This window comes from Micromys minutus (genome assembly GCF_963924665.1).
Source record: "Micromys minutus genome assembly, chromosome: 19".
In the NCBI taxonomy this organism is placed as follows: Eukaryota; Metazoa; Chordata; class Mammalia; order Rodentia; family Muridae; genus Micromys; species Micromys minutus.
Window position 1 is genome coordinate 10,260,496 of NC_137954.1, and position 25,655 is coordinate 10,286,150.

At 42.8% G+C, this 25,655-nt stretch overlaps 1 protein-coding gene across 1 annotated transcript in view; it reads left to right on the top strand.

Moving 5' to 3' along the window:
- The window catches only part of LOC308433113 (aldehyde oxidase 3), an 89,791-nt gene that overhangs the window by 8,370 nt on the left and 55,766 nt on the right, over nucleotides 1-25,655 (top strand). Inside the window, exons 5-10 of the mRNA XM_080933017.1 lie at nucleotides 919-1,045; nucleotides 5,344-5,405; nucleotides 7,839-7,919; nucleotides 11,908-11,988; nucleotides 14,932-15,076; nucleotides 15,689-15,781. Coding sequence (XP_080789143.1) covers nucleotides 919-1,045; nucleotides 5,344-5,405; nucleotides 7,839-7,919; nucleotides 11,908-11,988; nucleotides 14,932-15,076; nucleotides 15,689-15,781 — 589 coding nt within the window. The remainder of the gene's footprint in view (nucleotides 1-918; nucleotides 1,046-5,343; nucleotides 5,406-7,838; nucleotides 7,920-11,907; nucleotides 11,989-14,931; nucleotides 15,077-15,688; nucleotides 15,782-25,655) is intronic.

The following is a 25,655-nucleotide window of genomic DNA, read 5'->3' on the forward strand; positions in this document are numbered from 1 at the left end:
CCTTTCTCCCACAAAAGCTGGTTTTGGTCAGATATTTGTCATAGCAAAAGAAATAAAACTGGAACATGGATTAATGAGGCCTCTTTAGTTGTCCAGACCTCGGACTATGGATGTAGAGGACAGGAATGGTAGTGAAGGGCTCTGTCTATGCAAATGTGTGGAGGAGCCCAAAGAAGGAGGCTGGTACACTGGAGTGGTTTCCTTCATCTCACAGCCTCAGAGACCCCACCCCACTTTATGGGAATACTTGGGTTCTACCACAAAGACTACAAAGGAGATGACTCACCTTTATCTTGGTTTAGACAAGAAAATGAGGAAATCTGGGGTGTATCTTCTGTGCGAATACCCAGCCATGCTGCTAATTCTAGCCAGAAAGAAAATGTTTTGTGTCCTATACGTTGTCATTTAGCCTTTGTGCTATACTAGTCTTCTACAAAGATTGTCTATGATTCATAGTCCCAAGACTGACCTATAAAATCTTGGAGGGCAAGGATTTTGTCTTAGCCTCAAGAGTACCTTTCCACGCCATAAGAAGTTGTAATCCATAAAGACTGCAGTGAGGCTGAGAAGATGGTTCATCCAATAGAGAGCTTCCCTCATGAACATGAGGAACTGTGTTTGAGTCCCAGCTCTCGTGTAAAACACTGGGTACAATGTCACTGGCCTGTAATCCTAACACTAAGAAGGCAGAGTGAGAAACCCAAACTCAAACTATAAGGTAAGGGTAGTTGAGGATGACAGTGGGTGTTAATCTCTGTCTTCTATATACACATGCATCTGTGCACACATGTATGAACCCATACCCACACAGCCACAACAACCGCACACACACATACACACACACACGCACACACACACACATGTGGACTTCCCACCCTGAACTTCTCAGCCTGGAATATTCATGATTTCCATTTGTAGGAAAGGATTGCCAAAGGCCACGGTACCCAGTGCGGGTTCTGCACTCCCGGGATGGTGATGAGCATCTATACTCTCCTGAGGAACCACCCGGAGCCCTCCACAGAACAGATAATGGAAACCTTGGGAGGTGAGTTGATGGCTTCTCCGTAGGCTACGGAGGCAGCAGGGATGCTAGAGCATTCCCACGCACAGAAAGCCAAAGCCCTTGATGCAGGTGTACATTCTGGGCCTTATGATCTACTCTTCTTAATCAGTGTTGAAAAAGTCTCCATCTTAGTTGAGTAGGAGGGCAGTCTGAGGCAACCAGGAGAAAGTCAAACACAGTCTCCATGTAACTGTGACATTCTTGGTGACATATCTTGTGACTTTAATGTACTGTGTATCAGTGTGCCTGTATGGGGATTACTGATGTAATTTCAGTGTTGCAGAGATGGTATTTGGAAATATTAAGACTTTGAGATCTGTTAATTATGCAGTTGGAGCTAGCCTAAGGAAGCAGAAACCTTGTGGTTTGTTTTTGTGTTTTGCTGAGTCTGCCTTGCTGTCATACTTGTTATTTGAGTGTGATTGATGCTCATGAAATCATAGACTCTTGGGAACTGAGAGAAAAACATAGTGACTCATAAATGTACATGCCAATTTTGCATTGAGACTTCGACGTGTAATTTCACCTTTGTCCTTTTGGCAATTTTTATTCTTCTCAGATTTTCTATGTGCATCCCCTCCTACGAAGACACTTTTTACATTCTCTATCTTTGCAAAACTGATGCACATTACCTTCAGTCATTATGCAAGTCATGGACTAAACTATTGACTAGAATAAGCGAAGCAGAGCTTTATGAGGAAATTAATCAACATCATTACACTGAACTGTTGTTTAATTGTGCTTTGTGCATTAATGCTTTCTGTCCTTGCTACAGAAGAGCCAAAACTCAGCAAATGTCCTGTGAAGTATTCATGCACTGTGTCTGAGGCATTCTGCAGATCAGCTCCATCCCAGAATTCTTATCCCAAAGGAGAAGGCTAGCTTTCTTACATTTCCAGTCAGTCTCTTCTTAGAGACCACTGTTCCTAGACTCTGTCATCACACATAAACCCCTTTCAAAACAGATCCAGAGAACTGGCCAAGAGCAGAGGCAATCTCACCTAATATTCATCTTTAAAACAAGGACCCTCTGTCTCCAGTGTTCTAGAACCACTCAGCCTATTGTTACACCTCACAAAGATAGCTTCTCACAGATTCCCAAGCTCATCTTGTCATAGGCGCCATTCACCTGATCATCTGATACCAGAACATTTAAAGGGGCTCCAAGTCCTCTTATGTCTCCTTGCCTCTGGGGCTTCAAGGCTTTTTGAACAAGGTTGAGCTGATGCTGAGTTACCAGGTATAACATTGTGAGAGACATGGGCAGATTCTAAGTATAAGGCACCTGTGCCTTCCCTCTGACATTTTTTAATGGTGCTTTATCTTCACTGAGCTCTGTGTTTCTTCCCCGTTTTGATGCATTGTTGACGCTGACATTTTCTCCAAAATCTATTTCAGTCTCATATTTACTCAACCTGACACTGCTTGCTCTGTGGCACACTTTTTCACTTTCTGCTTTGCCTCGTGACTTTCGACATCTCTTATCTCCTTTCTGGTTCTTTGCTGATCAGAAAGCAGTCTGGTCGGAGCTCTCTTCCCTCCCTTCTTGCCACAGCCAATCGCAGCCTGTGCATCCCACACCAGGGTTCTTCCTCTGCTTCTGTGCTGTGTGTGCATCTGTGGTTTCTGAAAAGTGGGGGGAGGGGGCCCTCTGGCACTGTGCTGTACTTTTTGAAATTGCCTTTTCAACTACTGCCCCCGAAGAACATCGGGCATCCTTTAACTTCAGAGACCCTGGCCCCAACACCTGCCATTGTCATTTGATAGACTTTATGGTTAGCTTGACCTGCTGGCCCAACACTGGTTCCTCTGACTTTGTAGCAGAGCTAGAACCTCCCAAATGCAGGTCACTAAAACATGCTTTCTCAGCTGCGGCTTCCCCCGTTCCAGCTTCTTCAAAAAGTATCCTGTTCCTACCGTGCATTGGGCCACGTGGTGACCCATACTGTCTACTTTCTCTAGCAGTCAGATGCTGGCCCAACTGGTAGGAAGTTGATTGTCTGAAGGGTTTCCACGTGAGGGCTGCAGGGGATGCTGAAAGAAAATGTCCAGGCAGAGCCTTGAGTCAAAGGGAGGGAGGGGTTCGTGAAGAAGGGAGTCCTGGCTTAATGAGGGGATCAGTAAAACAGAAGTGAGTAAGGAAGCAGTAAATCGGGGCAGTTGCCTTCAGGAAGCAGTGCAGCCTGGAACAGTCCGAGTCTCTCATTAAATTCTCTCCCAAATGGTCCCAATAGTCTTCCATTCTGGGACATTCTTGGATTTCACTCAGATATCTACTTGATGATCCTAGGGCCCCTGCTTCCTGTGTTAGTTTTTATTTTATGACATCACCACATGTTTGACTGAGTCTCATCTAGTCGGGTTTTAGAGGTTCCTCATATACCTCAGAAGCTCTTTATACCAAAACTGAAACTTGTTCTCTGTGTGCTTACCGTCTGTGCTCTGACTTCTAGAGCTTGCCTGTCTTAGTCAGGGTTTCTATTCCTGCACAAAACATGATGACCAAAAAGCAAGCTGGGAAGGAAAGGATTTATTCAGCTTACACTTCCACATTGCTGTTCATCACCAAAGGAAGTCAGGACAGGAACTCACACAGGGCAGGAACCTGGAGGCAGGTGCTGATGCAGAGGCCATGGAGGAATATTACTTACTGACTTGCTTCCCCTGGCTTGCTCAGCCTGCTTTTTTTTTTTTTATAGAACCCAGGTCTACCAGCCCAGGGATGGCTCCACCCACAATGGGCTGGGCCCTCTCCCTTTGACCACTAGTTGAGAAAATGCCTTACAGATGGATCTCATGGAGGCATTTCCTCAACTGAGGCTCCTTTCTCTGTGATTGCTCCAGCTGTGTCAGTTGACACAAAACCAGCCAGTACACTGCCACAACAGCTAACTTCTTGAGTATGTTCTGTATACTCTACCCTATTCCACAATAAGTTCTACTTGTCAATATGTGAAGGGCCGGGGAGAACTTGAGGTACCAAGAGGTGGAGTTCCTACCCAAGACTTTAAACCTAGTGAAGGAGTAGTCGGGATTTGAACCTTGGTAACTGATGTCGAACCCATGCTTTTAGTGTCTCGTCTGAATTTGTTTACAGGACTGACTTTTATCTCTTACCATTTTCTCTAGAGAATTACCGAGACTCCATTTATCGTTGCTTCTGGCCTTACTAGTACCCTTCTTGGCTTTACCGGTTTGAGTGAAACGTATGCATGTTTTGAGTCATCTTTCTTCTGATTTAGTCCCTTGCCCTTCGGTACATGTTAACAACTGCCTGCTGTGTGGCATGCGGAGTGCTGTACCTATGGGCCTCAGCCTCAGAGAGAATCAGCTCACAAGGACTTCCAATGCAGATTTGGTCTGTTGAAAGGGTCTGTGGAAATTCTATGCAAAATACAGAACAGAATAGAAGTGCCGTCATAGTCTGACAGCTTATCTGTTTCATCTGGTAACCGTGAGAGCCGGTAGTCTATAAAGACTAGAAACTAAAGACAATAGAGGGACAGCCTGATAAGAGGGTGCGGTGTCTTCAGACATGCCTTTCCCAATCTGTATGTGAGGTGACCCCTCTGTGTCGGGGTCAGTCCTTCTGATAGTATGAGATATGTTAACACCGTCTCATCAACTGATCCTCAAGAACTTGCCAAGGGCTGTGATTTCATCCCACTCGCCAGCTAACAAGTTATCTAACCTGTCTGTTGGAAGCTGGTGGAGACATGAGATCCTCAACTGGGTCAAGGGCTCACAGAATAAACACAGCTGAAGCAGCTACATCCTGGGTCCCAGATCCCACAAGGCAATTTGGAGAGAGCCAGTAACACCTGATTGTGTGTGTGATAGGTCACGTTACAAGGAAGAACTGGATTTGGGGGACTCGAGTCTTATCTAACAGGTGGCACATCTTTGTCATACCAGCAGCCCTCTTTTCTGCAGAGTCCCCATTTTTGTTTTGTCTATACAAGTGTCTGAAACACAGTGTGCATGCAAGCAACTCGTGTTGGCAAGCGATGTGGGTCTCTGGCATGTGAGTTGTAGCCCTCCAGAGTTTTCTCTCTGATTTTGTCTTTTATTTTCACAATGTTTCTGTTCTGTGCCTCTCTCGAGACTGCACCCCACAAATAGGTACCAAGTAGCTCCCAATAACACGTGTGAGATCTAGAAAGACTCTCAGGATTTTAAGTGACCCTCAGGAGAGGTGGTGTGGGTGGAGAGAGAGAAAGACAGCAAGCCAGCCGGGAGAAGTGGCCTTGGAATTGAAATTGTGTATCTCACTCACCCAGGGAATCTATGCCGCTGCACTGGATACAGGCCCATCGTGGAGAGTGCAGAAAGTTTCAGCCCGGTGAGTATGAAATGACAAATGGCTGCTGAGCCACTATCCAGCCCAACCCCCCCCTCACGCACACCAGATGGGCTTCAAGGAAAGTACAATATCGTGTGTTGAAAAATGATGTTCCGTGTTTGCCCAGTCTCACTAAGTGTAACTGGGCACCTTTTTCAGAAATACAGACAGGAAGCACCGTGATAGCTCTTTTTTGAAGGTGAAGTTTGGAAATGGCACATTCTTAGTGGAAATGGATTAGGCCATTCTAGCATCCTGCTCCTCCATAAAGAGAAACTGATAAAAGTCTGTTTCTCAGACTGTCTCTTCCACAGCACTTTGGGTTGAGACATGGCCAGAGCGGAGCGTTTCCATCAAGTGAATGCCCCTTTTTGCTCCGAACGTGATTCCATCTGAGATTAATACTGATGTGAGATGGGGAAGAGCCGAGGAGCCGGTCCCATCATTCACATTAGGAGCAATCAATTGGAAGCGGGACCTGCGGCGTCCACAAAGCATCAATTTTGGAATCCCTCCACGCTCACGGAGGCAGATGCCAAGTGCTTCCCCACTGTCCCATGGAACATTCCTGATCTGGGCAGTGTTTCCCACCCCAAGCAACCCTCCAAACTCTCTAGACGGTCACAGAAGGCTCTGTGCTTTCATCTAGTTAGTTCCAACACTGACTACTGTCTACAAATTAAGGGATCACAAGACTGAATCTGTCTTACCAAGTGCCGGGGGCCCTCTGGTATTTCTGACCCAGTAACTAAAATTAAGTAGTTCCTATGCCCTCATCTCCTCAGCCTTCAATATTTTTCCAGGAGAGTCAACATAACTCAGGAAGCATTGCTCATGCTTGCGAGGTTATCATTAAATCAGTATAAAGGGAACAGGTATAAATCAGTATAAAGGGAACTTGCTAGATTGGTATGTTGGGCAACATCCAGAAGGGGATCCTGTCAGTAGACTTGAGGTCTATCCTGCTCCTCACATAAGGGTGCTTCACCAGCCCAAAGCTCATAAAGTATCTGGTTCAAAGGGATTTTGAATGTTTTAAACTTGTATGGTATGTGAGTATGACATATGTGTGTAGAGACACGTGTGTGTGTGAAGGTCAGAGAACAATTTGTTAAGTTGGTTCTCTCCTTCCACCTTTACCTGAGTTCCAGGGATTGAACTCAGGTTGTCTAGATTGCTCAGAAACCACTTTGCTCACTGAGATGTCTCACCAGCCCCTAAAAGTTCTTATAACTGCATGGTTGTACTCATGAAATGGGCTAAGGCAGATTAACTGCAAGTTCAAGCCCAGCCTGGGCTACACTCTGGATGGCAAGGATGGTGTAAAAAAAATTTTTTACTACCAAGTAAAAAAAAAAAACAAACAAAATGTTATTTAAAGCACTCGATTTCCCGTCTATCACCCCCTGACCAGTCTACCAATTGAGCTAGGTTGGTGAACTGCAAGTTTAAGCCCAGTGATCACAGGATCTTTCTGTCACTTGGCCTATTCTAAGGCTATTCAGGAGTGGCCACAGGTTCACCAATAGGAAGGATGTGTCAGTAGAATCCAGTCTGATTCTTGGTGACAACCCAGAGGGCTTTGTCCTGATTTCAGAAGCTCTGTGTCCCTTAGGTCTTTCACTCCTCCCTTGGACAAACTGCCTCCCACTTGTCTCTCTGCAGAGGGTCTTTGAAGATGAAAAGTTGTATAATACATGGGAAGTAATGAGCACAAAACCTAGGCTAGGAAAGACAACCAGGAAATTGCAGTCACTATTAACAAGTAGAGAGAATATAAAGTTATGCAGAATGAGCATGAACTAGCTCCATATCAGAAGGCATAGCCTCAAATTCCAATTCCACAATTCTTTAGCTGCTCCATTAGGTGACTTTTCTACACCCTGCTTCCCTGTCTGGGAAATGGAACCATGACAGAAAGAAAGAAATTATAGCATGTCTACAAAACATCAGGCAGAGCACAAATTCTTTACTCAACCAAAGCTAGACCACAACTAATTTAGTCTCCCACTTCCACTACTACTGTGCCCTAGTCCAGAATATGCTACTGTAACAGAGTGCCACACGCCAGACAGGCTGTAATGAATAGACATCTATTGGATCACAGATCTGGAGCCTAGGAATTCAAGTTCAAGGTGTTCCATTTCGCAAGGGCTACCAGTGTGTTCTACCTTGGCAAAAGGCACTGCAATGGTGGAAGAGATTAGGGAGTCAACGAGAAGCAAAAAGGAGTCCTAGTTTGTCCTTTAAATATGAATCTGGCTGCAGTGGCATTAGTCCATTCTTGGGTGAGAACTCCTAACACACTCACCATCAGTGTGATCCAGAGGGCACACTGAAAGCATTGCACACGATCATTATGACTGCCCTTCGCCTCCTCTGGATTCTTACAGCTCTGTGCCTCTCTGATTTTACCATTGGTGTTTTCCACAGAGTTCAGCTTGCTGCCTGGTGAATGGGAAAGGAAAATGCTGCTTGGATGAAGAAAGAAACGAGCCTGAGGAAAAAAACAGTGTGAGTTCCCTTCCCTTCCCTCATTTCCCTCTATCTTCTTAGTTTTGTCTCAGCCCCCTGCATACCACCCTCATCTCACCCACATCCCACCCGAATCCCACCGGCATGAGTCAGAAGTTTTTTGTGTGTTAGGAAAGAGCAGGGGCTCTAAAAACAACTGTCTTTCTTCTCGATTTCCCAGTCTTTCTTTTCTTTCCTTGGGTCACTGCCAACATGAGTCCACCCAGGGGAAAAAAGGGAGTCCTCAGAACCGGGCTTCAGTGAATAGTAAAGGTGACACAGATGGGGGGGTTGTCTTTGGAAAGACGGGGCCTGTGAACCCGGCTCTGTGACTTCCTCACTCTAGTTTAAGGTCCTCTTGAATCTGGTCGGGTCTTCACTGCAGGAAGTGTGCAGTAAGGTATGTGTGTTCATGGAGTCCCAAGTCCAATGACAAATGCACAACAGTTGCTTATTAAATGTCTGATTCCCCTGAAGACATTTCAGAGTCACCCTTTAGCCAGTTGTGGCAGGCAGTGGAACCTGTGTGTTCTCTGTGTTAGATTTCTGTTTTCATACTTTCTGACTGAACAATTTCACTTACAGAAATCCACTCCAGGAAAATAACTAGAGGCAGGTCAAACATTTGTTATGGAAAAAGATGTGCACCACAGCGTATGTTTACGTTTATACTTATATGTAACACGTATATGACAAATATATTGATATATTTATAGCAAGAATCAGTGCTAGCATGAATGTCTGGCAAAAGGGGATTGATCACTGAAGACTATCCTGACATAAAACAATTCACTGGAACTTCCACTAACTTTTTCCTATAACCTTTAAAGAATTTAAAAATAAAAAGTGTTTCTTTAACATGAAGTAATTTAAAAATTGAGAACCTGACACCATTAAATCTGCATATGCAATATAAGTATACGTATAGAAAGTGAAATTAGAATTAGGAAAATATGCATAACAATAGTAGGTGCTTCTGCACCATGCCACTGTGAAGCTGCTTTGTTTCTATAGGCTTTTTGGCAGTTCAACATGAGTTTAATTACACACACACACACACACACACACATACACACACACTCATACACACACACTCACATACTCACACACAATTATATACACTCATACACTCATACACACTCACACACACTCACATATACTCTCACACATCGACACATAGTCACACACACACATTCACACACTCACATATACTCTCACACATAGACACACACACTCACATACACATTCATACACTCACACACATTCACACACTCACACACACACTCACAACTCACACACACACACTCAGACAGACACACACATGTTTAAACAAAAGGAAATTCCCATGGGTATTACAGTAGTTACATTAAAATTACAATTTCCTCTGAAAACCAAGCTCACTTGATTTCTAGTCTAGAGCAAAGGGAAAGAAAGAAATTTGAAAGAATAACATGGGCTCTTTACCCCTCAGCCACTAAATACCCCTGGGCCTAGTGGGTCTTGGTGGGAGAGGGCCAGTGATTAACAGCCAGAGAGTAGGTGGGAATGGCTTCTCATGCCGTGTAAAAAGGGGCACACTGCATGGTGTCAGCTCTGTTAGCTGCAACTTACAGGGAACCCCAGTTTCTCTTGGTCATGTGACCCCCCCTGCAAGAGCAGCTTCTTTTATTCAAATCTCAACTACTCATTTTAACTCCCAATCACACACTCCACACAGTAAGATATGTGTGTTACAGAATGGCTACCAAGGAGTTAAGAGGCCACAAACTTGAGACGGTGGGTTTATCTATCGAAGGCAGCATCTAATACAGAGGCAGAGAGCTATTGCAGGTGGTTAGGTGAGTTATTAAGAACCCAGTTAGAGAGCAGCTGGAGGCGGAGCCAGGCCAGGCTCAAAGCAAGCAGTGGCCAGGCCGGAGGACTGACAGCAAACTGGGCAGTCCAAGGACAGGGCTGGTCAAGCAGTGGGGACTATGCTGAACTGGCGCTCTGGGGACAATGGAGCTCTCTGCCTGTCAGTCTCTTGATGAGCTCACACTAGATGGCCAAATAACAGATTAGTGTGTCCCTCGGTGTCAGTATCAGAGTGCTTGTTTTCAGTGACCCAAGTAGGGGACTGTGTTCTTTGTTGATCTAGTGTGTTTGATGAGTCTGGTGTGTTTGAGTTTTCTGATATGGTTTTAATATGCCATGTGCTCCCAATCTTTCCCAACAGGCATTTTGTTTTGCCTGAATAAGTTATCAGGCTGTGCCTCCCAGTTTGTTGCTGGGCAAGTGGCGGTATAAACACACACAAGCAAGATATAGTGGAGTCACTTGGGGCGAGGCACAGTCTGAAAGTCACTGTCCTGCTCACTACAGAGTAGCTTCCACGGCATAATCTGATCTCCACAAGTCTTTGTTAATGCACAGCACAGGGGAATAAGAGATGGCTTATTATGATTCCAGTAAAAGTGGTCATGATCTGGAAATACAGATTCATCTTGTTCTGAGTGACGGGAGACATTTACAAGTATCCTATAGTCACAGAAAGAAAGCAGGAATGAAAGAAAGAGAGAAGACAATTATAGCCAGGAGTGGTGTCATCTGCCTTTAACCTAGCAGAGGCAGGTATATCTGAGTTCAAGGATAGCCTGGTCTACAGAGTGAGTTCAGGGACAGCCAGGGCTATGTAGGAAAATCTTCTCTGGGGGCAGGGCACAGTGGGGGGGGGCAAGAGAGTGATCGAGAGAGAGAGGGAGAGAGAGAGAGAGAGAGAGAGAGAGAGAGAGAGAGAGAGAGAGAGAGAGAGAGAGAGAAAACCATTAGTCCTTGTATTCACAGACTACATTGTGAGGGGCTTAGTAAAGAAACCACAAAAACGGCCACTCTATGATTGAAGTGGGGGTTATTGTGGGCACCTGGGAGAGTCCAGACCAGAGAGAGCAAAAGCAGCAGATTGGCTTCAGCCATGGCCATCAGCTAGGGAAGGGAGAGCAAGGCGGGGAAAGCCTGTGGTTAAAGAGTGGGTATCTGAGGTGAGCAGGGTCAGGCTGGAATCATGGAAATGTGGAATAGGGACAGCAGGAGCCTGAGACCAGTGGGCTTTGACCTGCCATGACAGGTATGTCAATGAAAGTCACATGTCCCTTCTGCCAGAGGCAAGAGAAATGACCCCTTTCACAGACTCCTGAGGAAGGCTGACTTTTATCTAATCTCCAGAAATCTTTCTTCAGTCCGGCTTGAGCTGGGCCAAGCCTGTCCTTTCTGGACACATGCACTTCCTGAAACCATACGGTAGGGACACTGGCTTAGTTAGCAGAGACATTCTGCTATGGATTATAGTAGTTTGGGGGCAGTGGAAGCTAGTATACTGCTTACAGCATTATAAAGTTCAACCCTGTAGTCAACAAGATGTCGGGTCAGACACAGAGGTGAGCAACAAACAACTATCATTAAGAAGATGAAAAGCCTAATATAATTTTGGTTCTGGCTCTGCAAAATTCCAACAATCATAAAGTTCTAAGCAACCAGCCTGGGTCCAGGGCTAGACACACTGCAGCCTGATAGAGCCTCCTGCCCCCTTCTGCTACTTCTCTCCCTACCCACACCTCTCCTCCCTCTCCAGTTGTCTCTCACTTCTCCTCCCCTCTGCAGCCCTCTGCAGCCCTCTCTTGTCCTCTTCTTTCTCTAGCTTTCTCTAGCCCTCTCTGCCCTCTTCAGCCCTCCACTACCCTCTCCTGCCCTTCCCTGCCCTCCCCGGCTCTCCCCTGCCCTCCCTTCCCTTCCTCTGCCCTCCCCTTCCCTCCCCTACCCTTTCCTGCCCTCCCATACCCTCCCCTCCCCTACCCTCTCTTGCCATCGCCCTACATCCCAGTCCCCAGTCCAGGCTTTTCAAACAGGAAGTAGACATTCAATACTTGGCTAAGAACCATAATGCTCTACCAACCTTTGTCACAAAGACTAAAACATTTTTATCGTTTCTTTTTCTTTTTTTTTTTTTTTTTAGGTTTGTACCAAGTTGTATGAAAAAGAAGAATTTCAGCCCTTGGATCCAACTCAGGAACTTATATTTCCACCCGAACTAATGGTTTGTTCTCCTTCTGGTTCATTTGGTTTTGTGATGCTTGTGAGAGACCAGACACATCCATCAGCTCGTCCTCAGCTGTGCCTCTGCCTTTACCTGCTCCTCTGCACCACTTTGCATGATGCAGCCCTCCTGAGCAGTCCTTTATTTTGAACTTTGTCCATGGAAGAGCTCATCTTGTCCTTGATCTTTCTCATGGTCTAGATCCAGGGCACATTTGTTCTGGTACTTAACACCTATGAGGATCCATAGAAAATTCAGGGTAAGACAAGAAACAGGCAAGGGCAGATCTGAGTTACCAACCACAGCACACTGATACAAAGTGCCGAGAAGCCGTGTTTACACTGTTTCAAACCATTCCTCTAGGCATCCCTTGGACTCCTTTGTATTTGTTTCAAAAGCTTCTGTTATCAGAGCCCCAACTATCAGGCCCTAAGCTAAAAACCCAAGATGCAGAAAATATAAACTGCTTGTTCCTAAGGTCAGCTTCCAGCTTTGACAGTGTCGCCACAGGGAATTTCTGCAGTAGTGCATTTACCTCTCTGCTGGTTGTAAGCCATGGTACCGTTACTATGCACAGGTCTTTGTGGCTTTTTTTATGTTTGTTTGATTGGGTTGGTTTCAGAGCCACTCAGGTCTTTAAAAACTGCTGACAACCCAAAGAGATTTTGTTATGTGTGTCATAGCTATTGATGAATGTTCTGTGTGACATTAAAATGGAAAATGTCTTAATCATTCATTCACTTTTATAAGTAGCTGGAGAAAACTTTTTTAAAAATAGAGATTTGTGTATTTTTATGTGAATAGATGTTTTTGCCTAAATGTATGTCTGTACATCACATTGTGCAGTTCCCCTGGAGGCCAGAGGAGGGCGTCAGATCTTCTAGAACTGGAATTGCAGATGATTGTTAGCTGCTGTGGGGATGTGGATGCTGGGAACCAAACACAGATCCTCCATAAAAGAGATATGTGATCTTAACCACTGAACCATCCCTCCAGCACCAAGAGTAAACCTTTTAGGAGAAATGAAACATTACACTTGAAAAGCATTTTTTTTTTTTAATCAAAAGGAAAGTCATTAACAATGGAGTGATATTGTTCTGGGTTTTGTATATATTTTTAAACTCTGGCTTAAGAGAAAGTAATTAGGTTTTCACAGGACTTCAGGCTGCAGATAGGTGTGAGAACACACGCTGTGAAGCTTTATAACACTCCACCATATACTCCGGAGACAATGTGTGGGAAGAAGGCCATAATCATTGTGCTTTATTATGAAATAGTTGTGACTTTGAAACTCTTACACGTGTTCTGGGTGCTTTGGTGTTCCCGAAGTGCTTGGCCTCTACTCGGAGAAGGGCTGGCTTCACCTGATGAAAGCACAGGAAACATTTAGCAATCAGAGTTTCCCCACATTCCCAGGACCTCTCCTGTCTGCCATCTTCCCTCTGCTCAACACACAGACACATAACTTAATGCAGTTTACAGTGGTGAAGATTTCATTTAACCAACCTGCCTTTGGTGACAGCTTGTTTCCAGCAGCCCTTCGCCTGGATTTCTGTGTGACAAAATTATTCAGTGAGATGATCTATAAAGACACAGAAATTATTCCAAAAGATCTGCCCCGAGGATGCTCCCACGAAGAATGAAAATGTTTTCGTAAAATATCTTTGCAAGGATATCATCAAAGCTCGCTTGAAACAAATTAAGCAATTCTATTCCTGCAAAAGCATTCCTGAGAAACGGTTGTCTTGTTTAATATTAACTGGGAAAAAAAAAAAAAAAAAAAACAGTTGAAACCAGGCTTCTTCGAAATGCCACAACCTCTGTTCAGAGGATACGGTCCACATCCCAGGCTAACCACCTGTGTCACTTTGGCCAGGCCACCACTCTGATTTGGCCTCATTCCATTCCTTTCTTCTGAAAAACACGATGAGCAGTTACAATGTCTTCTCATTCTTTCCTGCGCATTATAAAACAATACCAAGTGTGATTGTCTCACTAGCAGGGGCTCAACGTTAGACAGAGAATATGAACATTCCAAGTGACTCCTGCATCAAACCCAAACAGGGGGCACAGAAAGTCCACTAGAGACAAGAAGGGAAGGAAAATACAATTAAAAGTCTGCTTGACTGAGCATGAAATTATCCTCATAAATATTTATTTCACATTCATTCCTGGTAATGCGTTGCTACCTATGACAGCCATTTGTCTTAGAGAAATTGATGGGAGGAAAAAGATCTAAAGAAATTCTGTCCATTAACAGAGAAAACCCACTTTGAAGCTCTCAGTTTTCTTGGGAAACATAAACGTCAGTGTAAGGTCGGTGGCTTTAACCAGCCTGACATTCTTTGTTTTCACCAGGTTGATGTTTGGGGCAAGGGGACTTTTTTTTTTTTTTTTTTGCTATTCAGCAAGACAGTCACTTTACCTCATATTTTAGTGACCACTGAGAGTCAAATGGCACTCATATGTCACCCTTAATTCTCACACACATCAAGCCAGGCATAGAGGATCCACAGTTTTCCTAAGTTGATCTGGGTACTTAGTAACGAAGCTGGGATTAGAACCTGGGTCTCCTGTCTCATGGTATAGTCCTCAGGCCTCTCTGCATGGTAACATCACATAACTTAGCCCACACATGCTTAATTCTCTGTTGATACTCTATTGTCTTTGGTAGCTCAAGTCTACAGTCATGTCTTTATTTGGGAGTAAAGGTTGATGTAAGTGTTCTTGCATGTAAGAGTCTTGTTTGTTTATAAGACTTCACAAAAATCTACGTCATTTTTAAGCTATAAGAGGAGGAAGATATTCAAAGGAATTAATTTAATTGTGAATTAAGACTTCCATTCTTTCTTTGTTCTGTTATCCATGGCTCCTGCCTGGGCTGTGATAGCATCTATGCATGTGTTCTCACTGACATACCATTGTCTGAATTAAACATTGCAGAGGATGGCAGACGATTCCCAAAACACAGTTCTGACTTTTCGTGGGGAAAGGACAACCTGGATTGCCCCAGGAACCCTCAATGGCCTTTTAGAACTGAAGATGGAGTACCCCAGTGCTCCGCTGGTGATCGGTAACACCTGTCTCGGTGAGGAACGAGGCCCACTTCTTTCCTGCATTGGTGCCCAGGTTACTGAAAGGAGGAGAAAGCTGTACCAGTTACAGGGTGTCTTCCTTTAGCCTGGCTGATAGCCAGCTTGTTTCACGGCTGCCTTCCCTGGTGCACACTGTACTTTGGCCTTTCATCCCAACTACAGTGTGTGATTAGATTTGGAGTGTTGGGGGGGGGGGGTAAGGTTTTCCTTTACTTCTTGGCACCAATAAATAGTAAAAAACAGATCTTTTCTTAATGAGAAAGTCCCAGCCTGAGTAAGGACCACTCAAAGGGAAGCAGGCTTCCCTCCCGATGATTTCATTTCAGTGAGTTCTAGGTCCTAGTCTTATTTGCAAATCTAGCTGGCATATTCTTCCTCCTCTTCTCCCCTTCCTTTTCCCCTCTCCTCCCCCTCCCCCCTCTATCACTTGAGCTATTCCCCACAGTAGGCAAGTGCTCTGCTACTGAGCTCTATCCTCAGCCCCCTTCACCTTTTAAAGTTTTGATACCGAGGCTTGCTGAGTTGCCTGCCCCCTGCACCACTGGGATTATAGGCATGGGCCACCAGGCCCAGCATACCTGTATCATGATAATTCTCTCTTGTAGGGCTTGATATGAAGTTCAAAGACGTTTCTTATCCAATTATCATCTCTCCTGCAAGGATCTTAGAATTATTTGTGGTGACCAGTACAAAGGAAGGTAAGTTTTCATTTACTCTAACAAGGTCCATATGCTGCAAATGGCTGGAGGAAAGGCAAAGGTTGCTTGTCACTAAGGAAAGCACAGGCATGTGTGATGGGGAAATCATACTCAGCACTCCAATGCTAAACTCTGACTGATCCTTTGTAAAGAGCATGTCCTAAGTTTAGAAAATCCTGAAGAAATTTGCACATCCTGTTTTGAGATCCACCTTTTTCTGCAGAGAGATGGGACTCGAATAATGTTTATTGATTTGCTCAGACACTCACCCTGCTATGTCTGAGGTCCCCATTTCTTGAAAGAGTACCTTCCCTGTTTTTCCCTGTGGCAGCTGAGGAAGCAACTACCTCCAGTCCCTATCTGGTAGCACACAGCATTTTCACAGACAGACACCCTCAGTTCTTTCTCCTGCACAATAATATAGTACTTTATTTTTTAAAGATTTGTTTATTTTATATATATGAGCACACTGTAACTGTCAGACACACCAGAAGAAGACATCAGATCCCATTACAGATGGTTGTGAGCCACCATGTGGTTGCTGGGAATTGAACTCAGGACCTCTGGAAGAGCAGCCAGTGCTCTTAACTACTGAGCCACCTCTCCAGCCCCAGTACTCAATTCTTTAGGTAAATGCTAGTCTGTGAAAACTACTAGGAGAATAAAACCATTTCCAAACATGCGTTTTTCAATCTGTTTTCAAGTTACCGGGTTTCTCCCATGAGCCAGGCAGAGAGAGCTTCGAGCTGTCCAGTAAATAAGGCATCCCAGGAAAGACTTGGTTTCTTTCAGTCACACCAGCGGCAGATGTGAGAGGAAGTTGTCAGATGACTTAATGCTGTACCATTGGCCAGTCGTATCATATCATCGGCAAAATCTTCCGCAGCTAAGAGATGCCTTCAAGATGGGGCTACTTTAGGATTATGACACTTTCGGTGCTTCTTAAAGTTTAATTAAGGATCTGGGATTTATTTAAAGGAGGGAATAATGCAAAGGTAAATGAGAATTTAAGTGCTGCCGCTTGTTAGCGTAAAGCCAGATACAAAATTACAAGCATCCGATTGAGAGTTGTGTGTGTCCATGTTCCTCTTCGCACCTTGTGTATGCTCTATTAACAAATGCAGTTCATGAAAAGAAGGGGCTTTTTTAATGTTGCTTTTTGAGCCAGACTTGGTAGCTCATATCTGTCATCTCAGCATCTGAGAGACTGGAATGGGAGGGTTTCTATGAATTTGAGGCCAGCCTGGACTATTATATAGTGAATTCCAGGATAGCCTGAGCTGTAGAATCTCTCTCTCTCTCTCTCTCTCTCTCTCTCTCTCTCTCTCTCTCTCTCTCTCTCTCTCTCTAACACACACACACACACACACACTCACACATACTCACACACACTCACAATACTCAAATATACACACATACACTCACACACACTCACACACACACACACACATACACACATTCACACACACACACTCACACACACACACATACACACACACACACATACACACACACACACACGCACACACACACACACACGCACGCACGCACTTGCTTTTCACCTTGTAGAAGCAGCTAGTGCAGAATAGCATTGCTGTGCTGGGGAAGCTCCTACCTGACCGGCATGGTCCTGGCAAGCTTCATCTTGGGGTGACTGGGAACCTGGAAACAATAAGCAGGCACACACACTAGGTTTGTCATCTTGTCATGCTCACCCTGGTTTCAATACTGCTGAGTCACAGCCCTGTCTCTGAGCTCTCAAGTCAGTGTACAAATAGATCCTCATGGAGCAGGCACCCTTTGAACAGATGTTGAGTTGTAAATAGATCCCTGATCTGTAATTTCCAGCGGCCGGGATCTCTATTTGTTCAGTGATAAATCACAGCCAAAGGAAGGCAGGTCAAGTAGGTGGATAGTCTGGGTTCACTGTGTGGGATGAAAAGCCATGGAAAGCAGAGAGGTGTGCAGGTAAAGAGATCTCATCTCCCTACGTGAATCTTTGGACTTGGAGCTGGTCTGTCTATTCTATGCTAACTGACCCGACAAACAAAACAAAACCTTAACCAAGAGAATTCTGCCAGGAGATGAATCATCCACCACACACATTAGCGCTAACGGAAGCAACCCTTCTGTTCTCCAGGGAGAGGAGCAAGCCTTGTTAGGTGAGAGCCTCTTACTGCAGCCTTCTCTCCACAGCCCCTTCGCTTAACTTGCCAAAAATTAAACCACGAGCTCCCTCTGCTGCGTGTACACTGATAAATCAGCTGGTTGCTGTGTCCTACTGACAGTGTCTTTTGCCTTACAGAAGCTTTGCAAATTCATGAGGTCAATTCTTGATCTTAGAGCATAAGCCACTGGTGTTCTGTTCAGGAAAAGTTTCCCCCGTGCCTATGTGTTCTAAGATTTTTCCCCACTTTCTGTTCTTTTACTTTCAGTGTACCTGGGCTAGTGAGATCTTAGATCCGCTTGGACTTGAGTTTTGTACAAGGTGATAAGAATGGACCAATTTGCTTTCTTCCACATGCTGACCTCCAGTTAAAACAGCAACATTTGTTAGAAAACGCTGTCTTTTCCCCACTGGATGGTTTTAGCTCCTTTAGCAAAGATCAAGTGACCATAGGTGTGTGGGTTCATTTCTGGGTCTCTAATTCTATTCCATTGATCTACCTGTCTGTCTCCGTACCAATACCATACAGTTTTGGTTTTTTTTTTTTTTTTTTTTTTTTTTTTTTTTTATCATGATTGTTCTTTAATACAGCTTGAGGTTGGGGATCTTGATTCCCCCCAGCATTTATTTTATTGTTGAGAATAGTTTTTACTATCCTGGGTTTTTTGTTATTCCAAATGAATTTGCAAATTGCTCTTTCCAACTCTATGAAGAATTGAGTTGGAATTTTGATATGGATTGCATTGAATCTGTAGATTGCTTTTTGTAATATGGCTATTTTTACTATACTAATCCATGAGTGTGGGAAGATCTTTCCGTCTTCTGAGATCTTCAATTTCTTTCTTCAGAGACTTGAAGTTCTTGTCATACAGATCTTTCTTGGTTAGAGTCACACCATGGTATTTTATATTATTTGTGACTATTGTGAAGGGTGTTGTTTCCCTAATTTCTTTCTCAGCCTGTTTATCATCTGAGTAGAAGAAGGTTAATGATTTGTTTAAGTTAATTTTATATCCAGCCACTTTGCTGAAGGTGTTTATAAGCTGTAGGAGTTTCCTGGTAAAAAAAATTTGGGGTCACTTAAGTATACTATCATAATGTCTGCAAATAGTGATGTTTTCACTTCTTCCTTTCCACTTTGTATCTCTTTGACCTCCTTTTGTTGTCTAATTGCTCTGGCTAGGACTTCCAGTACAATACTGAATAAGTAGGGAGAGAGTGGGCAGCCTTGTCTAGTCCCTGATTTTACTGGGATTGCTTTGAGTTTCTCCCCATTTAGTTTGATATTGACTACTCTTTTTCTGTATATTGCTTTTACTATGCTTAGGTATAGGCCTTGAATTCCTGATCTTTCCAAGACTTTTAATATGAAGGGGTGTTGAAATATGTCAAATGCTTTCTCAGCATCTAATGAGGTGATCATGTGGGGTCTTATTTCTTTGAGTTTGTTTATACAGTGGATTATATTTATGGAGTTCCGTACATTGAACCATCCCTGCATCCCTGGGATGAAGCCTGCCTGATTGCAATGGATGATTATTTTGATGTGTTTGTGGATTCGGTTTGTGAGAATAGTTTTTTTTATTGAACAACTTTAATTTTAAAAACAAAGATTAATGTACAGATTTTAAAAGCATTTTTGCATAAAAATATATGAATACATTTTTGTCAGTACTTGGTTTTTTTAAAGGTTTGATAGTGTGCCTTAAAATTTTACTAGTTACAATGAGCATAAAGTACATGTAAAACAAGATGTAATGTGGAAATAGTCAAAATTTTCTTGGTGTGTAAAAATTAAGCATAATGATTTTTCTTTTGGGGGGGCTTTGTTTTTCTTGAACTTCATATAGTCTGTAAGTTGTTTCTGGGGTGTTCAGAGCTTTCTGGGGTTAGTATCCAATTATCAATGACTGCATATTATGTCTGTTCTTTTGTGCCTGGGTTATCTCACTCAGGATGATATTCTCTAGATGCATCCATTTTCTTAAGAATTTCATAAAGTCATTGTTTCTGATAGCTGAGTAGTACTCCATGGTGTAAATATACCACAATTTTTGTATCCATTCATCTACTGAAGGACATCTGGATTATTTCCAGCTTTTGGCTATTATAAATAGGGCTGCTATGAACATTGTGGTGCATGTTGGAGTGTCTCTGGGGTATATGCCCAGAAGTGGAATAACTAGGTTTTCAGGTAGTACTATATCCAATTTTCTGAGGAACCGCCAGATGATTTCCAGAGTGGTTGTACCAATTTATAACCCCACCAACAGTGGAGAAGTGTTCCTCTTTCTCTGCATCCTCGCCAGCATCTGCTGTCATCTGAATTTTTTATCTTAGCCATTCTGACTGGTGTGGAGTGGAATCTCAGGGTTGTTTTGATTTGCATTTCCCTGATGGCTAATGATGTCAAGCACTTCCTTAGATGCTTCTCTGCCATTCGATATTCCTCAATTGAGAACTTTTTGTTTAGCTCTATACCCCATTTTTTAAAAATACAATTGTTTGGTTCTCTGGTGTCTAACTTTTTGAGTTCTTTGTATAGCTTGGATATTAGGCTTCAATCAGATGTGGGGTTGATAAAGATCTTTTCCTAATCTCTTGGCTGCCATTTTGTTTTCTTGACAGTGTCCTTAGCCTTACAGAAAGAAACTTTGCAATCTCATTAAGTCCCATTTGTCGATATTTGACCTTAGAGCGTGAGCCATTGGTGTTCTGTTCAGGAAATTTTCTTCTGTGCCTATGTGTTCTAAAGTTTTCCCTATTTTCTCTTCTAATAGTTTCAGTGTACCTGGTTTAATGGGGAGATCTTTGATCCACTTGCACTTGAGATTTGTACAAGGAGATAAGAAAGGGTCTATTTTCATTCTTCTGCATGCTGAGTGCCAGTTGGATCAACACAATTTGTTGAAGAGGCTATCCTTTTTCCATTGAATATTTACAGCTCCTTTGTTCAAAAATCAAGTGACCATATATGTGAGGGCTCATTTCTGGATCTTCTATTCTATTCCATTGATCCACGTGCCTATCTCTGTACCAGTACCATGAAGTTTTAAACACAATTGCCTTGTAATATAGCTTGAGGTCAGGGATGGTGATTCCTGCAGATGTTTTCTTGTTGAGGATGGATTTTGCTATTCTAGGTCTTTTGTTATTCCAGATGAAATTGCACATTCTCTTTCCAACTCTATGAAGAATTAGATTGGAATTTTGATGGTGATTGCATTGAATCTGTAGATTGCTTCTGGTAAGATGGCCATTTATACAATGTTGATCCTTCCAATCCATGAGCATGGGAGATCTTTCCATTTTCTGAGCTCTTCCTTGATTTCCTTCTTTAGATATTTGAAGTTCTTGTCTTACAGGTCCTTCACTTGCTTAGTTAGAGCCACGCCAAGGTATTTCATATTGTTTGTGACTATTGTGAAGGGTATCTTTTTCCTAATTTCTTTCTCCACATGTTTGTCCTTTGAGGAGAGGAAGGCTACTCATTTGTTTGAGTTAATTTTATATCCAGCCACTTTGCTGAACTTGTTTATCAGCTGTAGGAGTTCTCTGGTGGAATTTTTGTGGTCACTTAAGTACACTATCATGTCATCTGTAAACAGTGATGTTTTTACTTCTTCCTTTCTGATTTGTATCCCTTTGATTTCCGTTTGCTGTCTAATTGCTCTGGCCAGGACTTCCAGTACTATGTTGAATAGGTAAGGGGAGAGTGGGCAGCCTTGTCTAGTCCCTGATTTTAGTGGGATTGCCTCAAGTTTCTCACCATTAAGTTTGATGTTGGCTATTGGTTTGCTTCCTTTTGTTCTAGAGCTTTCAACTGTGTTGTCAAGTTGCTAGTGTATTCTCTTTCCAGTTTCTTTTTGGAGAAAAGCTATGAGTTTTCCTCTCAGTGCTGCTTTCATTGCATCCCATAGGTTTAGGTATGTTGTGTTTTCATTTTCATTAAATTCTAGAAAATCCTTTATTAAATCTTTATTTCTTCTTTGACCATGGTATCGTTTAATAGAGCATTGTTTAGTTTCCATGTGTATATGGGCTTTTTGTTGTCTTTGTTGTTATTAAAGACCAGCCTTAGACTATGGTGATCTGATAGGATGCATGGGAGTATTTCAATCTTCTTATATCTATTGAGGCTTGTTCTGTGACTGATTATATGGTCAATTTTTGAGAAGGTGCCCTGAGGTGCTAAGAAAAAGGTGTATTCTTTTGTTTTAGGATGAAATGTTCTATAGATGTCTATTGATTCCAATTGGTTCATACCCACTGCAAGTTTCGCTTTGTCCTTGTTCAGTTTCTGTTTCCATGATCTTTTGATGAAAGTGGGGTGTTGAGGTTTCCCACTATTATTGTGTGGGGTGCAATGTATTTTTTGAGCTTTAGTAGGGTTTCTTTTATGAATATGGGTGCTGTTGTGTTTGGAGCATATATGTTAAGGATTGAGAGTTCTTCCTGACAAATTTTCCCAGTAATGAGTAAAAGGTGTCCTTCCTTATCTTTTTTGATAACTTTTGGTTGAAAAGCTACTTTATTCAATATTAGAATGGCCACTCCAGCTTGCTTCTTGGGGCCGTTTGCTTGGAAGGTTTTTTTCCCAACCTTTTACTCTGAGATAGTGCCCGTCTTTGTCTCTGAGATGAGTTTCCTGTATGCAGCAAAATGCTAAATTCTGTTTATGTATCCAGTCTGATAACCTATGTCTTTTTATTGGGGAATTGAGTCCATTTATGTTAACAGATATTAAGGAATAGTGGTTGCTGTTTCCTGCTATTTTTTCTTTTAGAGGTAGAATTGTGCCTGTGTGTCTTTCTTCTTTTGGTTTTCTTGTTTAGGTATTTTCTTGTTTTTACTAGGATGTAGTTTCCCTCCTTGTATTGGGTTTTCCACCTATAATTCATTGTAGTGCTGAGTTTGTGGTCAGATATTGTGTAAATTTAGTTTTGTCCTGGAATATCTTGGTCTCTCCATCTATGGTAATTGATAGTTTTGCTAGGTATAGCAGCTTGAGCTGACACTTGTGTTCTCTTAGGGTCTGCATGATGTCTGTCCAGGATCTTCTAGCTTTCATAGTCTCTGTTGAGAAGTCTGGTGTGATTCTGACTGGTCTGCCTTTATATGTTACATGACCTTTTTCCCTTACTGCTTTTAGTATTCTTTCTTTGCTTTGGGCACTTGTTGTTTTGACTATTATGTGTCAGAAGGAATTTCTTTTCTGGTCCACTCTATTTGGAGTTCTGTAGGCTTCTTTTATGTTCATGGTCATCTCATTCTTAAGGGTAGGGAAGTTTTCTTCTATGATTTTGTTGAAGATATTTACTGTGCCTCTTAGTTGATATTCTTCGTTCTCTTCTATTCCTATTATCCTTAGGTTTGGTCTTCTCATTGTGTCCTGGATCTCCAGGATATTTTGGGTTAGGAACTTTTTGGCTTTTGCATCCTCTCTGACCATTTTGTCTATGTTTTCAATGTTGTCTTCGGCCCCCAAGATTCTCTCTTCTATATCTTATAGTCTGTTGGAGATGCTTGCATCTGTAACTCCTGATTTCTTTTTTAGGTTTTCTACCTCCAGGGTTGTCTCTTTTAGTGTTTTCTTTATTGTTTCCATTTTCATTTTAAATTCCTTCATCAATTCCTTCATCTCTTTGGTTCTGTTTTCCTCTAGTTCTTTGATTTCTTTGAGTGTTTTTCTTATTTCCTCTTTAAAAGCTTCTATTTCTTTATGCTTTTCCTCCTGTTCTTGTTTAAGGATCTCTATCACCATCTTGAGGTATGATTTTGGGTCTGAGTCTTCTTTTTCTGGAGTGTTTGGCATTCCACTGTTTGCTGTGATGGGAGAGCTGGGTTCTGATGTTGTCAGGTTGTCTTGGTTTCCATTGGGTAAGTTCTTTCACTTTCCTCTTGCCATCTTGTTGTCTGTGATTATACATGGTCTTGTTGTCAGTGATTGGTTCCCGTCTCTCCCATGTACCTTGCCTGTGTCCCTGGATCTCCGCTGTTCCCGGTGGCAGATGGCGTTTGATCCAAATGCATGTGCCCTCTGGGTAGAAACCGAGTCCCTATGGCAGAGTTCCTGTTTTCCTGAACCAATGGGGGGGGGACACTTTCCTCAGCCCAGACCTCTCTGCGCCCTGTCCACTTGCAGGGCAATCTCACCAAACCTGTGTCCCTAGATCTCCACTGTTCCTGGTGACCGGTTTGTGAAAATATTATTGAGTATTGTTGCATCAATATTGCATCACAAGGGAGATTGGTCTAAAGTTCTTTTTTGGGGGGGGTTTTGTGTAATTTAGGTATAAGTGTAATTGTAGCTTCATAGAAGTAATTGGGTAGTGTTCCTTTTGTTTCTATTTTGTGGAATAGTTTGAAGAGTATAGGTATTAGGTCTTCTATGAAGGTCTAATAAAATTCTGCACTAAATCCATCTTGTCCTGGGCCTTTTTTGTTGGGAGACTTTAAATTTCTGCTTCTATTTCTTTAGGAGTTATAAGACTGTTTAGATGGTTTATCTGATCCTGATTTAACTTTGGTACTTGGTATCTGTCCAGAAAATTGTCCATTTCCTCCATATTTTCCAGTTTTGTTGTATATAGACTTTTTAGTAAGAGCTGATGATTTTTTTAATTCCCTCTGTTTCTGTTGTTATGTCTCCCTTTTCATTTCTGATTTTGTTCATTTGAATACTGTCCCTGTGTACTTTGGCTAGTCTGGCCAGAGGATTATCTTCTTGATTATTTGTGTTCTTAGAAATGTACACAGTTATAAATTATAATTTTTCTACAGGAAGCCTGTGACGAGGTGTAAGGCACAAAGCAGAGATGTACTAGCTGAACATTTCTGGTTTCCTGACACGATTTTCTAAGCATGGCTGCTGGTAGGGTGGTGCTTCCAAGGACCAGAAGCGTCACTGGGAGGTACTTGCAAATGCCTCTTCCACATCTTCCTAAAATTTTGCGTAGCTGAAATCACACTGTTTATTGTTTGTCTAGTTTTCTCCTTCCCTACTGAACACTGGCTTAAGAGGAGACCTTGTGCATATTCTTTGTTCTAGGATGCTGAGCACAGCCGATGCTCAGAAATAGTTCTGTGGTGGATGAGGCAGGTTGAAACTTATTCATAGTGTCTCTTATGGTAATGATTCAACTAGAGAATGATAGAACACTAGTCACACAAAGACGGTTGCAGGTTTACAAGTAAATAATAAATGAGAAAGGCAAGGCAGGGAGGATGGCTCAGTGGTAAAACACTTGTGGTCCACACAGGCTTGAGAACCAGAATTTGGATTTCTAGAAACATGAGTAGGTGTATAAGTTACCTGCCTTTAATTCTAGCTTTGAGGAGCCTAGAGCAAACTGGTTATCAGGACTACCTATATCAGCAAGCTCTGGGTTTGACTGAGAGTCTCTGCCTAAATGGGTAAGAAGGAAAACTGATGGAAAACATTCCTAAAATCTTATATGTGCACACATATGCCAGCACAAACGCACACACACACACACACACACACACACACACACACACACACACCACGCACATGAAAATGGGAGGAAAAATAAATGTGAGGGGCACATGTTGACAAAGGAATGGAATCCAAGTTCAGCTTTTAGATGGGAAGAAGGGCTTGACATTAACCAAGGAAACAAGGGTTACGCAAGATACCAGAGAAACATCGGTCTGAGCGTGCTGGTCTGAGCGTGCTGATGCTTC